The 13,373-nt window shown below is 39.7% G+C and overlaps 1 protein-coding gene across 1 annotated transcript; it reads left to right on the top strand.

Annotated features, from left to right (window-relative positions):
• Nucleotides 1-3,462: 3,462 nt before the first annotated feature.
• On the top strand, nucleotides 3,463-11,751 carry CHDH (choline dehydrogenase). Its single transcript, XM_010140373.1, has 7 exons — nucleotides 3,463-4,261; nucleotides 4,705-4,856; nucleotides 7,625-7,754; nucleotides 8,414-8,548; nucleotides 9,688-9,830; nucleotides 10,617-10,719; nucleotides 11,245-11,751. The coding sequence occupies exons 1-7, from the start codon at nucleotides 3,508-3,510 to the stop codon at nucleotides 11,661-11,663; spliced, it is 1,836 nt and encodes a 611-aa protein (XP_010138675.1). The 5' UTR covers nucleotides 3,463-3,507; the 3' UTR covers nucleotides 11,664-11,751.
• The last annotated feature ends 1,622 nt before the right edge of the window (nucleotides 11,752-13,373 follow it).

The raw sequence follows: 13,373 nt of genomic DNA on the forward strand, positions 1-13,373 counted from the left end.
GCCCGAGGCCGGCAGATAGGTTTGTTCAGAAGGAGGAAATGGTGAGGTAAGTAGACTTGAACAGTTTCAGCCGTCGGAGTGAAACTTACCGCAAAGTTCCTGTAAGTGAATGAACATTTTAGTAGTAGGACTGAGGGGGTAGTGTTGTATTTTGTGTTGCTGCCACATGCATTTCTGCGGGTCTGTGCACCGATTCCTGAAGAACATTTCACTACATGTTCATAAAGAGGTTGCAATATGTGAGAATCCAGATAAGGACAAACAGTAATACCCAGTAGGGCCCCAAAGACAACTTTTTGTTGGTAGTAAGTACAGAGCATTCCAGTAGAACCATGTCGTGCAAACCTCCCTATTTCTGCATGTTTTGTTTTGACACAGCCACTACAATATTTAGTAGAGCTGGCCATGAAACGATAGTTCCCTGCTGGGTAAATTGGGTCGGTTTCCCCAGCTCATCTCAGAGCCTCAGATGACTCTACCTATTACAGTAGGTTTATTATGTAGGATAACAACTTGATTTTTCCCCGTTACTGGAAGAAGCACAGTGTTGCTGAAATACAGTTCTTAAGAGCACAGCACAAATTCTCCCTGGCAAAAAAGCCAGTAAAACTAAGGGGAAGTTGAATGCAAAGATGGATTAAGTTACTCTTTGACCATTGTTCAAAGAGACACTCCAGCAAAATTCCACAGGACGATCTGCAGAAGATCTTGAACTGTGATAAACCCATGTATGCTCATAGAACTACACAGATTAGAGAGCAGTATCATCACGATCTGATTTCAGGACTTCAGGATCTCAGTCCTCAATACCAACCCCTCCAATACAAGGTTAAATTGTTCTGTGAGTTTCAAAGCCTGCAAATGTGAGAAGCTCTTAAATCAGCTTTTAAAAGGACCTAGAGTTCAGTATTAGGATTCTGGTGTAATGCAGACACAAACAGTTTTGTAATATCAATGCTGCTTTTGGAATGTCACTTGAGATAGTATTTTGGGGACCTCAGTAGCCACTGCTTAAGCTATAGCAAGCTGTAGAACTACAGCCTCCAGCACTTCTAGAGTAAGTCAATCCCTGACTGAACATGATTCCAGAGGTTCTGTAAAATCTGCTCCCTTTACAAACAACTAGGTAGGTTGTAGGCTTAACAGCCAGAATTCTGGTTAGGAGTCTCAGTAATATTTGATGGCGTTATAGATCCCATGCCAAAATAAGCCAACCAGGTACTTGTTCCAGAGTCTGTGAGCCCTACCTGTATAAATAATAAAGTGTTGACTAACTGTACAGCCAAAATCTGAGGGTTTGCTTCCTCAGGAGTAAGGTTGGGCGCTTCACCTCATCACGGTGAAAAGAGGCAACTCACATTATAGGCACAAAATACCTTTTCCAGATTACCAGGGCCCAGGTCCATATTCCACCAGCCCCATCAGCAATCTGCTGTTCCCAAAATAAAGTCCTGTGACCCACCAGTTCTGGGTTAAGCATAGATGCTTCAGAACTGTAGCCCTCTTCCTCACAACCAAGCCACAGGACAGGTAAAACCTGCACCTCCTCTTCTGCTGTGTCACGGGAAACTGATGAACGTTCTCTCCCAAGGACTTCAGCTGGGGTCAGGTCTGAATGAGCCAGGTGAGAACCAGCTGTGTGACCTCTGAGCTCAGACCCCTCCCCGGAATCTTTTTCGCTTTTAACAGAGCAAACTGTTCTTTATGATTGGCTGTTCATTTTCCAAAAGTTTGAGGGTTTTTACAGCTTATCACAGGTTTTCCTAAGAAGAGTAAGAGATGTGTGTTTCTCCCCATCCTTTCCCTGAGAGAAAAATACTTTTGCATATGAGATTGTACATCAAATTGTAAATAAATATAGTCATATGTGGAAGACTTAACATTTATCAGAGTTGGGTCTTAAGGGCTCATGTGTGCTCTCACAAACTACATTGTTGTTTTTCAACTGAGAAAATGAGTACAGTTCTGTTCCACCTTTTAGTAAGTGAAAGATGATTATTTCACTGAGTCATTAAGGCATGTTTTCTTTTAGTACAAAAACCCAGACATTTTAGACAAATACAAATACAGAATATTGGATAACTGTGAAACTTGAATTTATGAAAATCAGCATTAACAACCCAATTAATTTCTGAAAAAAATGAGATTCCACAAACATAATACAGTATTCAGTATATTTCCAGGAAAGAGCTTGCTTACCTCCTTCAGATGGGCAGTGCACTACATTGTAACAGCTTCTTGATAGGCTGCTATCTCTAGAATCCCCTGCAGTGGGTTAGACAGAAGCCATGGGCTGGGGACAAATACTATGTACAGCCCAAGGATATCCATCTTCACTAATTGTTTGTACCAAGAGGAATGGTTTCAAGAGGAGACAGCAAGAGAAACGTGTTTCCAGCTGGCCAGCAGCATCAGTACTTATGACACTTACACAGGCTTTGGAAATTTCGCGTGTAGACCCTTTACCTGAAGGTGCAACGTAGAGCAAAACCTGTGCTGCTGGCAAGGCTCACGGGCTTTGCTGAAGGTGAAAATGCCATTCCTACTGAGTGCAAGGATCTGGTGGTGGTAGATTGCAGCTGTACCTGGAGCATTCCTGTAGGATCTGCTTTTTAGTAATAAAGTAGAAAGCCACAGATGAACAGATTTTGCCGTTGCCTGCGTTAGGAGACATGCCTCAAAAGAGCAGTTTTTCACCATTAGGGAGAGCTGAAAATGCGATTCACTGTTACATGTGTTTTGTAGAGACATTGTCAAAGATTTGGTCTGGCAGAGGTACGGTGTTCATACTCATCACTTCCGTTGTTGCGAACTGGCTATGCAATATCACTGACTGTCACAAACTTAGAGGAGTCTGTGAAGTTGTTGTTTTTCTTAAATTCTTAGCTAGCAGAGACAGTTAAAGAGACTACAGGGTGAGCGAAGGTTTCTGTCCTTTCATCATCGTGGCTTGGCTTTGCGGACGAAGATTTGGGAAGGGCTTTACCCACGCTTACAGCAAGCGCACTGATGGCTGAAAAGGCCAATGCGGGATAGGCAAGACCAGTTGCAAAGAGCACGCGGAAGGTCTCCTTGGGTGGTACAGTCAAGGCATGGTTCTTTCTGCGCTGTCTTTTCTCTTTTCTCCTCGAGACTGACCTTTATGGTGTTGGCAAATACTTGAAAAAGTGCTAATATATCTATCTCAGGAACCAGAAGCAAATCAGAATCAGACTGTATATAATACCAAATACTACATCACTTGACTGGTATGAAGATTACATTAAAAGAATAAAAAGACAGCAGGTTTCAGAATAAACGTTTATTGGGTTATCGGCATTGTTGTGAATCTTTTGGATAGTGAGAATGGCTGAAGTACACCAGTTTTACCTGGAAACGACAGACACTTCAGAGGTCATGCACTGTATTAATGCTTACATCTTAATTAGGATTTTTGTTTGTTTGTTTTTCTAGGGTAAACACTGGCTTTTTGCTAGAAATTCTGCAAGAGTGATACTGTCAGTAAAGATGTCATACTTCGTGAAAGGAGTTAAATGTTGCAGTCCTGTTGCTCAGATGCACAAATTACCAGGCACTCTGTTTAAAGCACACATATTAAAGAACATATTGGGCATCAATGAACAACAATCCAAAAGTTCACGTACATCATCCCACCTCAGTTCTGAAAAGGCAAACTCTTATGATTACGTCATTGTTGGAGCTGGATCAGCAGGGTGTGTATTAGCCAACAGGCTGACCGAAGACCCTCTCAGTACTGCACTACTTTTGGAAGCAGGCCCTAAAGATACCTTTCTAGGTAGTAAAAGACTGATGTGGAAGATTCATATGCCTGCTGCATTAACTTACAACCTCTGCGATGAGAAATACAATTGGTATTACCACACCACATCACAAAAGCACATGGATAATCGCATTATGTACTGGCCCCGAGGAAGAGTGTGGGGTGGCTCCTCTTCTCTCAACGCTATGGTGTACATTCGTGGGCATGCAGAAGACTATAATGGATGGAGCAGGGAAGGGGCTACAGGATGGGACTATGAACATTGCTTGCCCTATTTTAAGAAGGCACAAACACATGAACTGGGGCCAGATCAGTACAGAGGTGGAAATGGACCCCTGCATGTGACAAGAGGGAAAACAAACCATCCTCTTCATCACGCATTCCTGGAGGCAGCCCAGCAAGCTGGGTATCCCTTCACAGATGATATGAATGGCTATCAGCAAGAAGGGTTTGGCTGGATGGACATGACTGTACACCAAGGTAAATCATAAAGAGATCCTTAAATAATTTGTGTTTCTGACCCACCAGTGGTACTTCTCAAAGTGTTTTGGAATGTAGACATACAGTCTGCACCGAGTGCCCTTTGGTCGTTTAGATTACTGATGAGCTATGGCACACTGTATTCACACCCAGCTGGTTTCACAGCAGCTTGCAATCAGCCGAGTGTGTATTTCATTGAAAATGGCGTAGCTGTGCAAGTCTTGATTCCTAGGTGAATTTCAGACAGAGAACAGGTTTTCAGAATGTCATTGTGAAGTTTGTTAAAGTAAAATCTTTAGTTACTATATCAACTCACATTTGCTTTGAACCCTATAAACTCAGTGAAGGCTTTCCCTCTGTAAACATCCTGATGGTTATTGGCCAGACTCTGGAAGAATACTGAGCATGACTGTTTTGATGTTTAATGTAAGTATACATTGTAGGTCAAAGATGGAGCACAGCTAGTGCTTACCTTCGCGCAGCCATATCACGCCCAAATTTGTCAGTTACAGAGAAGACACTTGTAACAAAAATCTTGTTTCAAGGAACAAAATCCATTGGTGTTGAGTATGTGAAAAATGGGCAAAGGAAAAAGGTAAGAGATTTTTCTTTTCCAGTATGAGTCAAAGCAAAATTAATTATTTTAAACAAACTTTTTTTATTTTTTTTGAAGTGGCACTTTCCTGTGCAAAATACCTGCTTTTCAGATGCTATGTTGTCTCTTCTGAAACTGGACCACTTTAATTGCAAAATTCCATAACTGCTGTGAATTTTCATACATATTAATACATGTAGGAATTATACAAAGTAAATTATGTATGTTTATAGCATACCTCATAAAAAGTACACCCTCAGCGTGTTTGCCTTCCTTTTCACTCGCCAAACATCAACACTGCTGGATTTGTCTGCTTTTATTTTCTGAAAAATTTTATACCTGTTGGGATGGAAGAGCTCATAATTTTATTACATTATGAACATCAAGATGAAACACTTGATTACATTAAAGCATTTTTGATTTTACAGTCTAATAAGGGATCTAATAAGATCTCTTTTACGTCATTCATGAGTAAAATTAAAAGATCTTCAAAACCTGATTCAGTTACGATTCAAAACCTGTTCATCAAGCCAGGGATGCAGTTATTATTTTGGTAGACAGTGGGGCCCTGGGGAGCTCCCAGGACTCCAGTAAGCCCTCTGACAAAAACAGGGAAGGTTAACTGAACATGCCTGGAGTTTCTGAGTTCAGAATCAAGCAGAAAAGTGTATTTAAAGGGAAAAAATGTTTTTAATGCATAATAAACTAAATAACCCATACAAAAATATTTCAAAGCCAGTTTTTCCTCCTTCGTGTTAGCTTTAAGGACAGTGAAAGACTATATGGGCTAGGAACAACCACAGTGCTGTCTTCGCAGTGAGCATGGACTGGATGAACATCATTTGAACACTACCTGAAGCAAACTGGCACCAGCTCTGTGTGTACCACAGAAAATATAAATAAGTTACATTTGTATCACATGCAAAATACAGTTCTAGTCTTGGCATACGAATGATTGCCCAGAGCAAAACAATGATGAACAAAAAATATCAGCGCTGGCTATCTGTTGGCAATATCAGATAAACAGTGTGCAAACAATTTATCAAAATTTATCTTCTTGTTACAGGTAGATCTTATTACTAGCAACAGTCTCATTTACCATCATTCTGTATCGCTGAGGTGTCATTCAAAAAGGGCAGGACTGTTACAAGTTAATATGCACTCCATGCTGATCTGCTAACACTTCACCATACTACAGGAAAAAAGAGCACTTTTTAATGTTGCTTCAGAAGCTAAACATCTCATAAAATAAACCCAAGCAGCTATGCACGATAGCACCTTGCATTCTGTGAAGGTGGAGAATAACCGTGAGCAATACCAGGCGTGTTTCCTTGAACCTTGTGGGTTTTACTTGCTAATGAGAGGAAATTCAGGGACATAACTGTGCCTCATCTACTTTTTCTTCACTGTGGCCGCAGTGACGTATTGGAATTCACAGATGAATGTTATAGTACTTTTGCAAACACGGATTGCTTTAAAGACGTTGGACTAGCTTAGGTAGCATTAGAATTTGCATTAAATATAAACCATTGCTCACTTCTTGTTTCTTCAAGACAGGTGAATCTTGTATCTTTTTGTTCTAATATTTAAGAGTTACTATTCAGTTTGTAATCAAGTACCAAATGCAGTGTGTATACAGAGGATATTTTGTATACAAAGGAGATCTTATATTTCAACAAGGAACATACATGTGACTTGGGAGGATGAAGTGCATCCAATGCCTCTGTGTGTGTGTATGTGTGTGTGTGTGTGTGTGTTCGTTCCAGAGCCATCTCACTGGAATAGAAAGGAGTAGTTTGAGTCAAGGTTGGGTTCACCCACATCATCCTCTTCCAAGAAGTAAAGGGAAAAGGAGAAGGGTAACAATATTTTCATGCTCCACACAGTTTTTCCTTTTAACAGCGAAAAGCACTAAGGAGAGTAGCTCTGATCCAAAATTTTAAAAATACGGCAACAGGGAAGAGGTAGCCTCTAGATGCAATAGACACAGAGAAGGATTTTGGTATTGCTAAATGAGACTATTTTGGGGCAGAAATCCTTGCAAAGATGTACCAAAAATACTTGCCAAGAAGTTTATAGAAAAAGAATTATCCTGCACAAAAAAAAAAACCCCCAAAACCCAAGTCAAAGGTGGAGGAATTTTTTAGCAGCCTATGTCATGACGAGCTCAGGGCTCAGACTCAAACTGTTTGATAAGTCTGTCAGCAAACAGAATTACATCTATGCCCACAGTCAGAGTTTTCTCAGTAGAGCCTTAGTGGTTGAGGGGCTTCTGAGGACTAAATGACCTAAGAAACTAAACATTAATCTTGGTTGAAATAAGAAAATAAGCTCATGAGAATTTTTGAGCTAACATGTCTCTGAATTCAAAATAAAATCTTCCTGAGAAGTTTCAGTTTTCATTTATAAACCATTACTGAAAATAGAAGAGACGCTTAGCTGACTGATCTGAGTGTCATAGGTCCCTTTTCCCCGGCAAGAGGCACAGGAGTTTATGGGCAGCCGTGGTACTGGCTGAGCTGAACGTTTGTGTGCCACACAGAACGGATTGTAAACATGGGAGTATGTGCCGAAATGACCAAAGTGAAAGCTTGAGCATTTCTTTCTGCAGAAACTTCTAGCAAGATAGAAACATATTTAGAATGTGAAGAATGTGAGGGAAGGGTGTCTAATCTGGATCAGGATAGCGTATCTGAACAGAAGCTCTTGACATGTTTTCATTTAGATCAGGCTTAATAACGCCGGTTTTTGTGCTTGTTTCCTTTTAGGCTTTTGCCAGTAAAGAAGTTATTCTAAGTGGAGGTGCCATAAATTCTCCACAGCTGCTTATGTTGTCTGGGATTGGCAATGCAGATGATCTAAAAAAGCTGGGGATCCCTGTTGTTTGCCATCTTCCTGGTAATTTTATTATTTCTTTTAACTTTACATCTTCCCATGGATGCAATTCAAAGATCATTAAATGAAATGAATCCATGAAATTCACTTGTCTTTATATCAGATTGTGTGGACTGAAACCTGAGTGTTAAAATCACTGGAAACATGCACTGACTTTCGCACTGGGGAATAAACTCCTACACTTTCTTCACTACATTTGATAGTGAAAAATGCCTTTCTGAAAAATGCCACTGAGTCCTTCTAAAGTAAAGTGGCACCCTTACTCAGAGCTGTGAGTGAGTTTTGATCCACAACAGAGTGTATAAACTCCCAATATCAGATATATTCAAAGACAGAAGGAATAACACGAATGTTTCCTTAAAACTTGAAAAACTAGTACATTTAGAACACGGCTGCCATTTAACTTCCTATTTTCATTCTAGTTATGCTATATTTAGGTAAAAGCTTATTCTGACATGAGCAAAAGGCTGATATGACTGACTCATGGTCTTGGTCTTAGTCATCAGTGCCCTTATAAGAGGTTAGTTTAGTTCCCATTTATGCCATTTTCCGGTTGCAAATGTTGTGTATAATTGTTCTGTGCGAAATAACTTTTTTTCCCCTTTTTTCTTGCCCTGTCTTCATCTCTTCCCCGCACCACCCCCCCCGCCCCCCACCTCCAGGAGTAGGCCAGAACCTTCAAGATCATTTAGAAGTGTATGTCCAGCAAAAGTGCACCAAACCTATTACTCTATATAGTGCACAACAGCCAGTTAACATGATGAGGATTGGTCTAGAATGGCTTTGGAGGTTCACAGGTATGAAACTAAGCATGCAATCATTCTGCCATCGATTGATGTAGAATTATTGCAGCCTTTTATCCATTAATTTCAAAGTCCGGGAGCCCTCATATAATTTTTTCATGTTCTGGGAAATACCGGGAGCTTGCAAATGGACTTGAACTATTTCTTTTTTTTCTAAATCAGAATATTTTAAACCAGTTATTTTATCTTAGCTAACAAGAGATGCTTTTATATGCTATTCTTAAGACTTCTATATCTCTCGTTTTAAGAAAAATTCTACATTTAAAATTCTTGGTGCTATTGAGAAAAGCTGTTGTAAAAAAATGAAGAATAAAACCTATTTGAAATAGATATTGTGTCAATAAAACCTGAAACTATGTTTCTGTATAATTGCCCCAAAAGAGTTAGTTTGTTGCTCTGATCAGACCCCTTTAGGTTTGCACGTAAATCAGAGGTGACTTTCTTTAAAAAGACACACTAATTGTACAGTAGCCCAGCTTATAGCTGGGTTGTACCTTGGTTTTACCTTAAAAAGAACTTGTAGAAATGATCCTTGAAATCAGTAAAATAGTTTGGCTACTTTTAAATTTTTATTACTTTAGTATTTGGCAACTTACACTGGATGTATGTGGCTTTTTACTGTGCAAGTAAATGTTGAGGGCTAACTTACAGTTTTAAATGGATTGAAAATACCATAATATAAGGGGCACTGCAAGCTCTTCACCTTTCCCCTTCAGGCTATGTACTGTGGACGGCTCTGCCTATTACGTGTGGCCAGGGGGATCATGAGTGCACATCACGGAGTGCGCCGAGCAGCAGCACCAGGGTGCTGCAGTCAGTTCCCTCCACACCTGTTAGCATCCTGCCTCTGGAGTTGGACCTCGGCCTGCCAGTTACAGCGAGAGAACTGTAACATCCCACTCGCAAATCAGTGGGATTTCCAGAGTTATGCATATTTACATTTATCTAGTCATCAAAAAACGACTAGATGAAAGTGATGCATATTGCTTAAATCACAAGCTGTTCATAATGGATTTGCGTTCCTTGCAATTGCTACTGTATATATGAATTATTCATAGCAGTGAAACCAAGAGTTAAGTGGTTTTCTTGCTTTTCTGAGGTCTGGCATTTTCTCCCTCATTTACATTTTCTAGGTGAGGGAGCCACTGCCCACTTGGAATCTGGTGGTTTTATCCGAAGTGAACCAGGGGTTCCTCATCCTGACATTCAGTTCCACTTTCTCCCTTCTCAGGTGATTGATCATGGTCGTGTTGCTTCCACAACAGAAGCTTACCAGGTGAGTTGTTGAAGACCACATGCCAGTAGTGTTCTGTAGCAATGGTCAAGTAAGCTCAGGCTCTAATATAAGACTTTGGCATTATACAAAAGAGCTGGCTTAACCTCCTGCTTTGGGGAAAAACATCAGCTTGTTATTTGACATTGTTACCAAAATTATGTCACTTTTATTTCTGGGAAAGTAGGCAAGTATTGAACTGCCGTTTAAGTATTTGCACTATTGAAGTGCCACAGTGCTATTGGTTACGATACCATTGTGCTAAGTGCTGCACAAAATTAAATCAAGGTGTCCCCTGTTCCACTGCATTTTAAACAGGTTTAAGCAAGAATGGATGAGGCCACTCCTTTATTCATGGCACAAATCCCATTTTAGACTATGGTCTTGATCCAAAGTCTGTGCTTCTGCGGCAGAACTGTCCCTGAATATAACTGTTTCTTCTTGCTAATCTCTTTTCTTCAGTGATGAGTGTAATTTGGTCGGATTGCTGATTGTATTAGTAGCTTTGCTACTGCTTTTTTTAAATTGGAATGGTTGTATTTTAAATCAGAAGAACGATTAAGTTGATAAGTTGATAAGACATGCATATTCCTGTTCCCTTATAGAATATCATATTTACAACCATTTTACATAAAATGGAAAGATGTTCAGTGGAATTTTCCAATATTTCCCTTTAACATTTATGTTGCTTAATTTGTAAAGAGTGTCCAAATTGAAAAATAAAAGTCACACTGAATTTGGAAATAGTTCTGGTGGGATTGTGTCATGAGTATAGCCTGGGTGTTGCAGGTCCACGTGGGACCCATGAGAAGCACGAGTGTGGGGTGGCTAAAGCTGAAGAGCAGAGACCCAAATGACCATCCTATCATTGAGCCTAACTACTTGTCAACAGGTAAACGCAGCCTCTCCTTGCTCTGACACTACTTATTTCCAGTAGCAGATTGTCGTATCTTAACACCAGCTGGTGCATTGTTTGTTATTTCTCATTTACAAAAGTCAGTTAGCACCAAAAGAGGCCGTTGTACAAAGCACTTTATACACAAAAATGAATTCCCTGTCGGGGATGCAGTCAGGGTTCATAGTGTTTGCTGCTTCATGCTGTTCCTTTCAGCCCCTCCTTTGCTTGTGAAGGCGGGGATCTCGTTTGCTTCTCTGGGCATAGACTTGGCTAGACAGTGGGTAAAGCGAAATAAAGAGCAATTCTTCACAGCTCACCTATTCCCTTTTGGGACTGTGCAATCTGTGAATGTAAGTATCTGTGACCTTGAAAAATATCCTATTCTATTCCGGCTTTCAGCATAAATCAGACTTCCCCTCCAGCCTTTTTTTCTTTGATGCTGTTTTTTCTGTTACGCATTCTCTATGTATTACTCAATTAAGAGTCTACTTACAGTTTTCTCATTTTCTCTCCATACAGAAAGAGATATTTGGGAATTCCGCCAGTGTGTCAAGTTGACCAGAGAGATCTTTGCTCAGAAAGCTTTTGAAAAATTCCGCGGTCCTGAAATTCAACCAGGAAACCATGTTCAGTCTGACAAAGAAATAGATGCTTTCATAAGGCAGAAGGCTGATAGTGCTTATCATCCTTCCTGCACCTGTAAAATGGGTCAGGTTTCCGATAGCACTGCGGTAGTTGATCCCCAAACAAAAGTAATTGGCATTGAAAACTTAAGAGTGGTAGATGCTTCAATAATGCCCAGTGTTGTCAGTGGAAATTTGAATGCTCCGACTATTATGATAGCAGAGAAAGCTGCAGATATAATTAAGGGCCTCCCATCGCTTCAGGAGAAAAATGTTCCTGTATATAAGCCCAAGACCTTGGAAACACAGAGATAAACAAATGCTCTCATCTTTTCACACCCTTTACTACTTAGGCTTTTATCAGCATGTTGGTGTCTGATACTGAACATGCTAACAAAATAAATACCAGGCAAAAAACCACGCCCTATTAAAATAAATATTAATATGAACCATTCTCTTACATTAGACTATCTAATTCTTTTTTTTTAATCCATTGGTTTAAGTTGCTTATTTTAGTTAAACAGGACCTTTTGTGGTACCAGTCAGATATTTTGTTGGAAAAAAGCTATTTCTAAATGACAAGACAGTTGTGCATGAAAGCCAGAAATACTGTGCAATTGCATGAGGAGTGGAAGAGATTAACGCGTGCTATTTTGAAAACCGTTATGGTATGCCTTGTTATTAAGGAAGGATTTTAACTGCTCTGAGAGTGTCACCCAGGATAACAGCTAGTCAGTAATCCCCACAGCCTGCAGAGAATGATTAAGTCAATGTCAGCATTTATGCAATTTCATATTCACACGCCAAAGTAGTTTGTGTAAGAATTCACAGGAGAGCAAGGAACCGGCATGTGTTCGGAATTGGTCAAATGAGGGTTTTACGAGGGGAAAGCACAGTTTACAAATCCTCACTGAAAGTTAGACTTCGCCATACTTAGCAGTCTTAACTGTATAGTATCCAGAAAGAAGACATATGTTGTATTTATCAGAAACTTATTTTCTAAAAAAATGCAGAACAGGAGCTGATATTTATAAAAATACACGGGAAAACTGGAATTTGTCCTTGCTTTTATGCAAGGAGCTTAGTAGAATTCAGTTCACAATTTAAGCTGATGCAGTTGTACCACTTCACCCTTTAGCACAGTAAGAGGTCTGCGCTTCCTGAAACATCCTTAGTTGCTGGTCTGTGGGTCAAAAGATGAGGGTTTGCAAAAGAGATTTCTCAGCAAATATTCTGAATGGTGCCTTACTATCAAATTTTATTAAAAACATATTACATCCATTTAAAATTAATTACAGATTTTAAATGAAAGGTTAAAATAACTGCAATAAGGTCAGATATTGATGATATGGGAAGAGATCTTTTTTTAAACCGGAAGTAACTCAAGTAACTTAACTTGGTGAACCTATGCTGTATTTTAGTTAGGACTTAAATCTTTGGTTTACTATCTTCAGATGTGTAAAGCAAGGTACATGATCTTTCATGGCTATTTTCTGTGTCCATCTAACTTCCAGGTACTGATTAAAAAAAAAAAAAAAAACCCACAAAAAACCACTAAAGAAACTGGACTCCTTGAATTAAATTGAATCCATTGAATTGTTTGGAGTTATTCAGTATTCCAAAATAACTTCTGACTACACAGCTGTCAAATTATAAAGTAAAAGCTTCTGTAGCCTTAGACTGCTCAAGGATTTGTGGTAAACAGAATAAACTTTTTTTTGCAGAAAAAGTGGAATTTTACACCATTTGAGCAGATTGTAAAAAAAAACTTGCTGACTCAGATACTGGCTAGAGGGACAACTGCAGATGTTTAAGGCAGATACTTCTACCTGGTGCTGCCTGCTGTACGGCAGGGGCTGGAAGCCCTGCTGCTAACTAAGGGAAAGGACTTAATTCACTGGAGTATCTGCATGCAGACAAACAAAACCACTGAAGATGGAAGATGATAGCAGTGAACGCTGCTCCGAAAGGAGACAGGTAAACCCTTTCTATGTATGTGATGCATTCATTTAGAAAGAGGGAAAG

Source organism: Buceros rhinoceros, unplaced genomic scaffold (genome assembly GCF_000710305.1).
Source record: "Buceros rhinoceros silvestris isolate BGI_N320 unplaced genomic scaffold, ASM71030v1 scaffold31177, whole genome shotgun sequence".
Classification (NCBI taxonomy): Eukaryota; Metazoa; Chordata; class Aves; order Bucerotiformes; family Bucerotidae; genus Buceros; species Buceros rhinoceros.

Coding starts and splice junctions, on each gene's coding strand:
- CHDH (XM_010140373.1), top strand. CDS start 3,508: ATGTCATACTTCGTGAAAGGAGTTAAATGTTGCAGTCCTGTTGCTCAG. Junction 4,262..4,704: donor GGACATGACTGTACACCAAG/GTAAATCATAAA, acceptor TATACATTGTAG/GTCAAAGATGGAGCACAGCT. Junction 10,720..11,244: donor GCCTAACTACTTGTCAACAG/GTAAACGCAGCC, acceptor CTCTCCATACAG/AAAGAGATATTTGGGAATTC.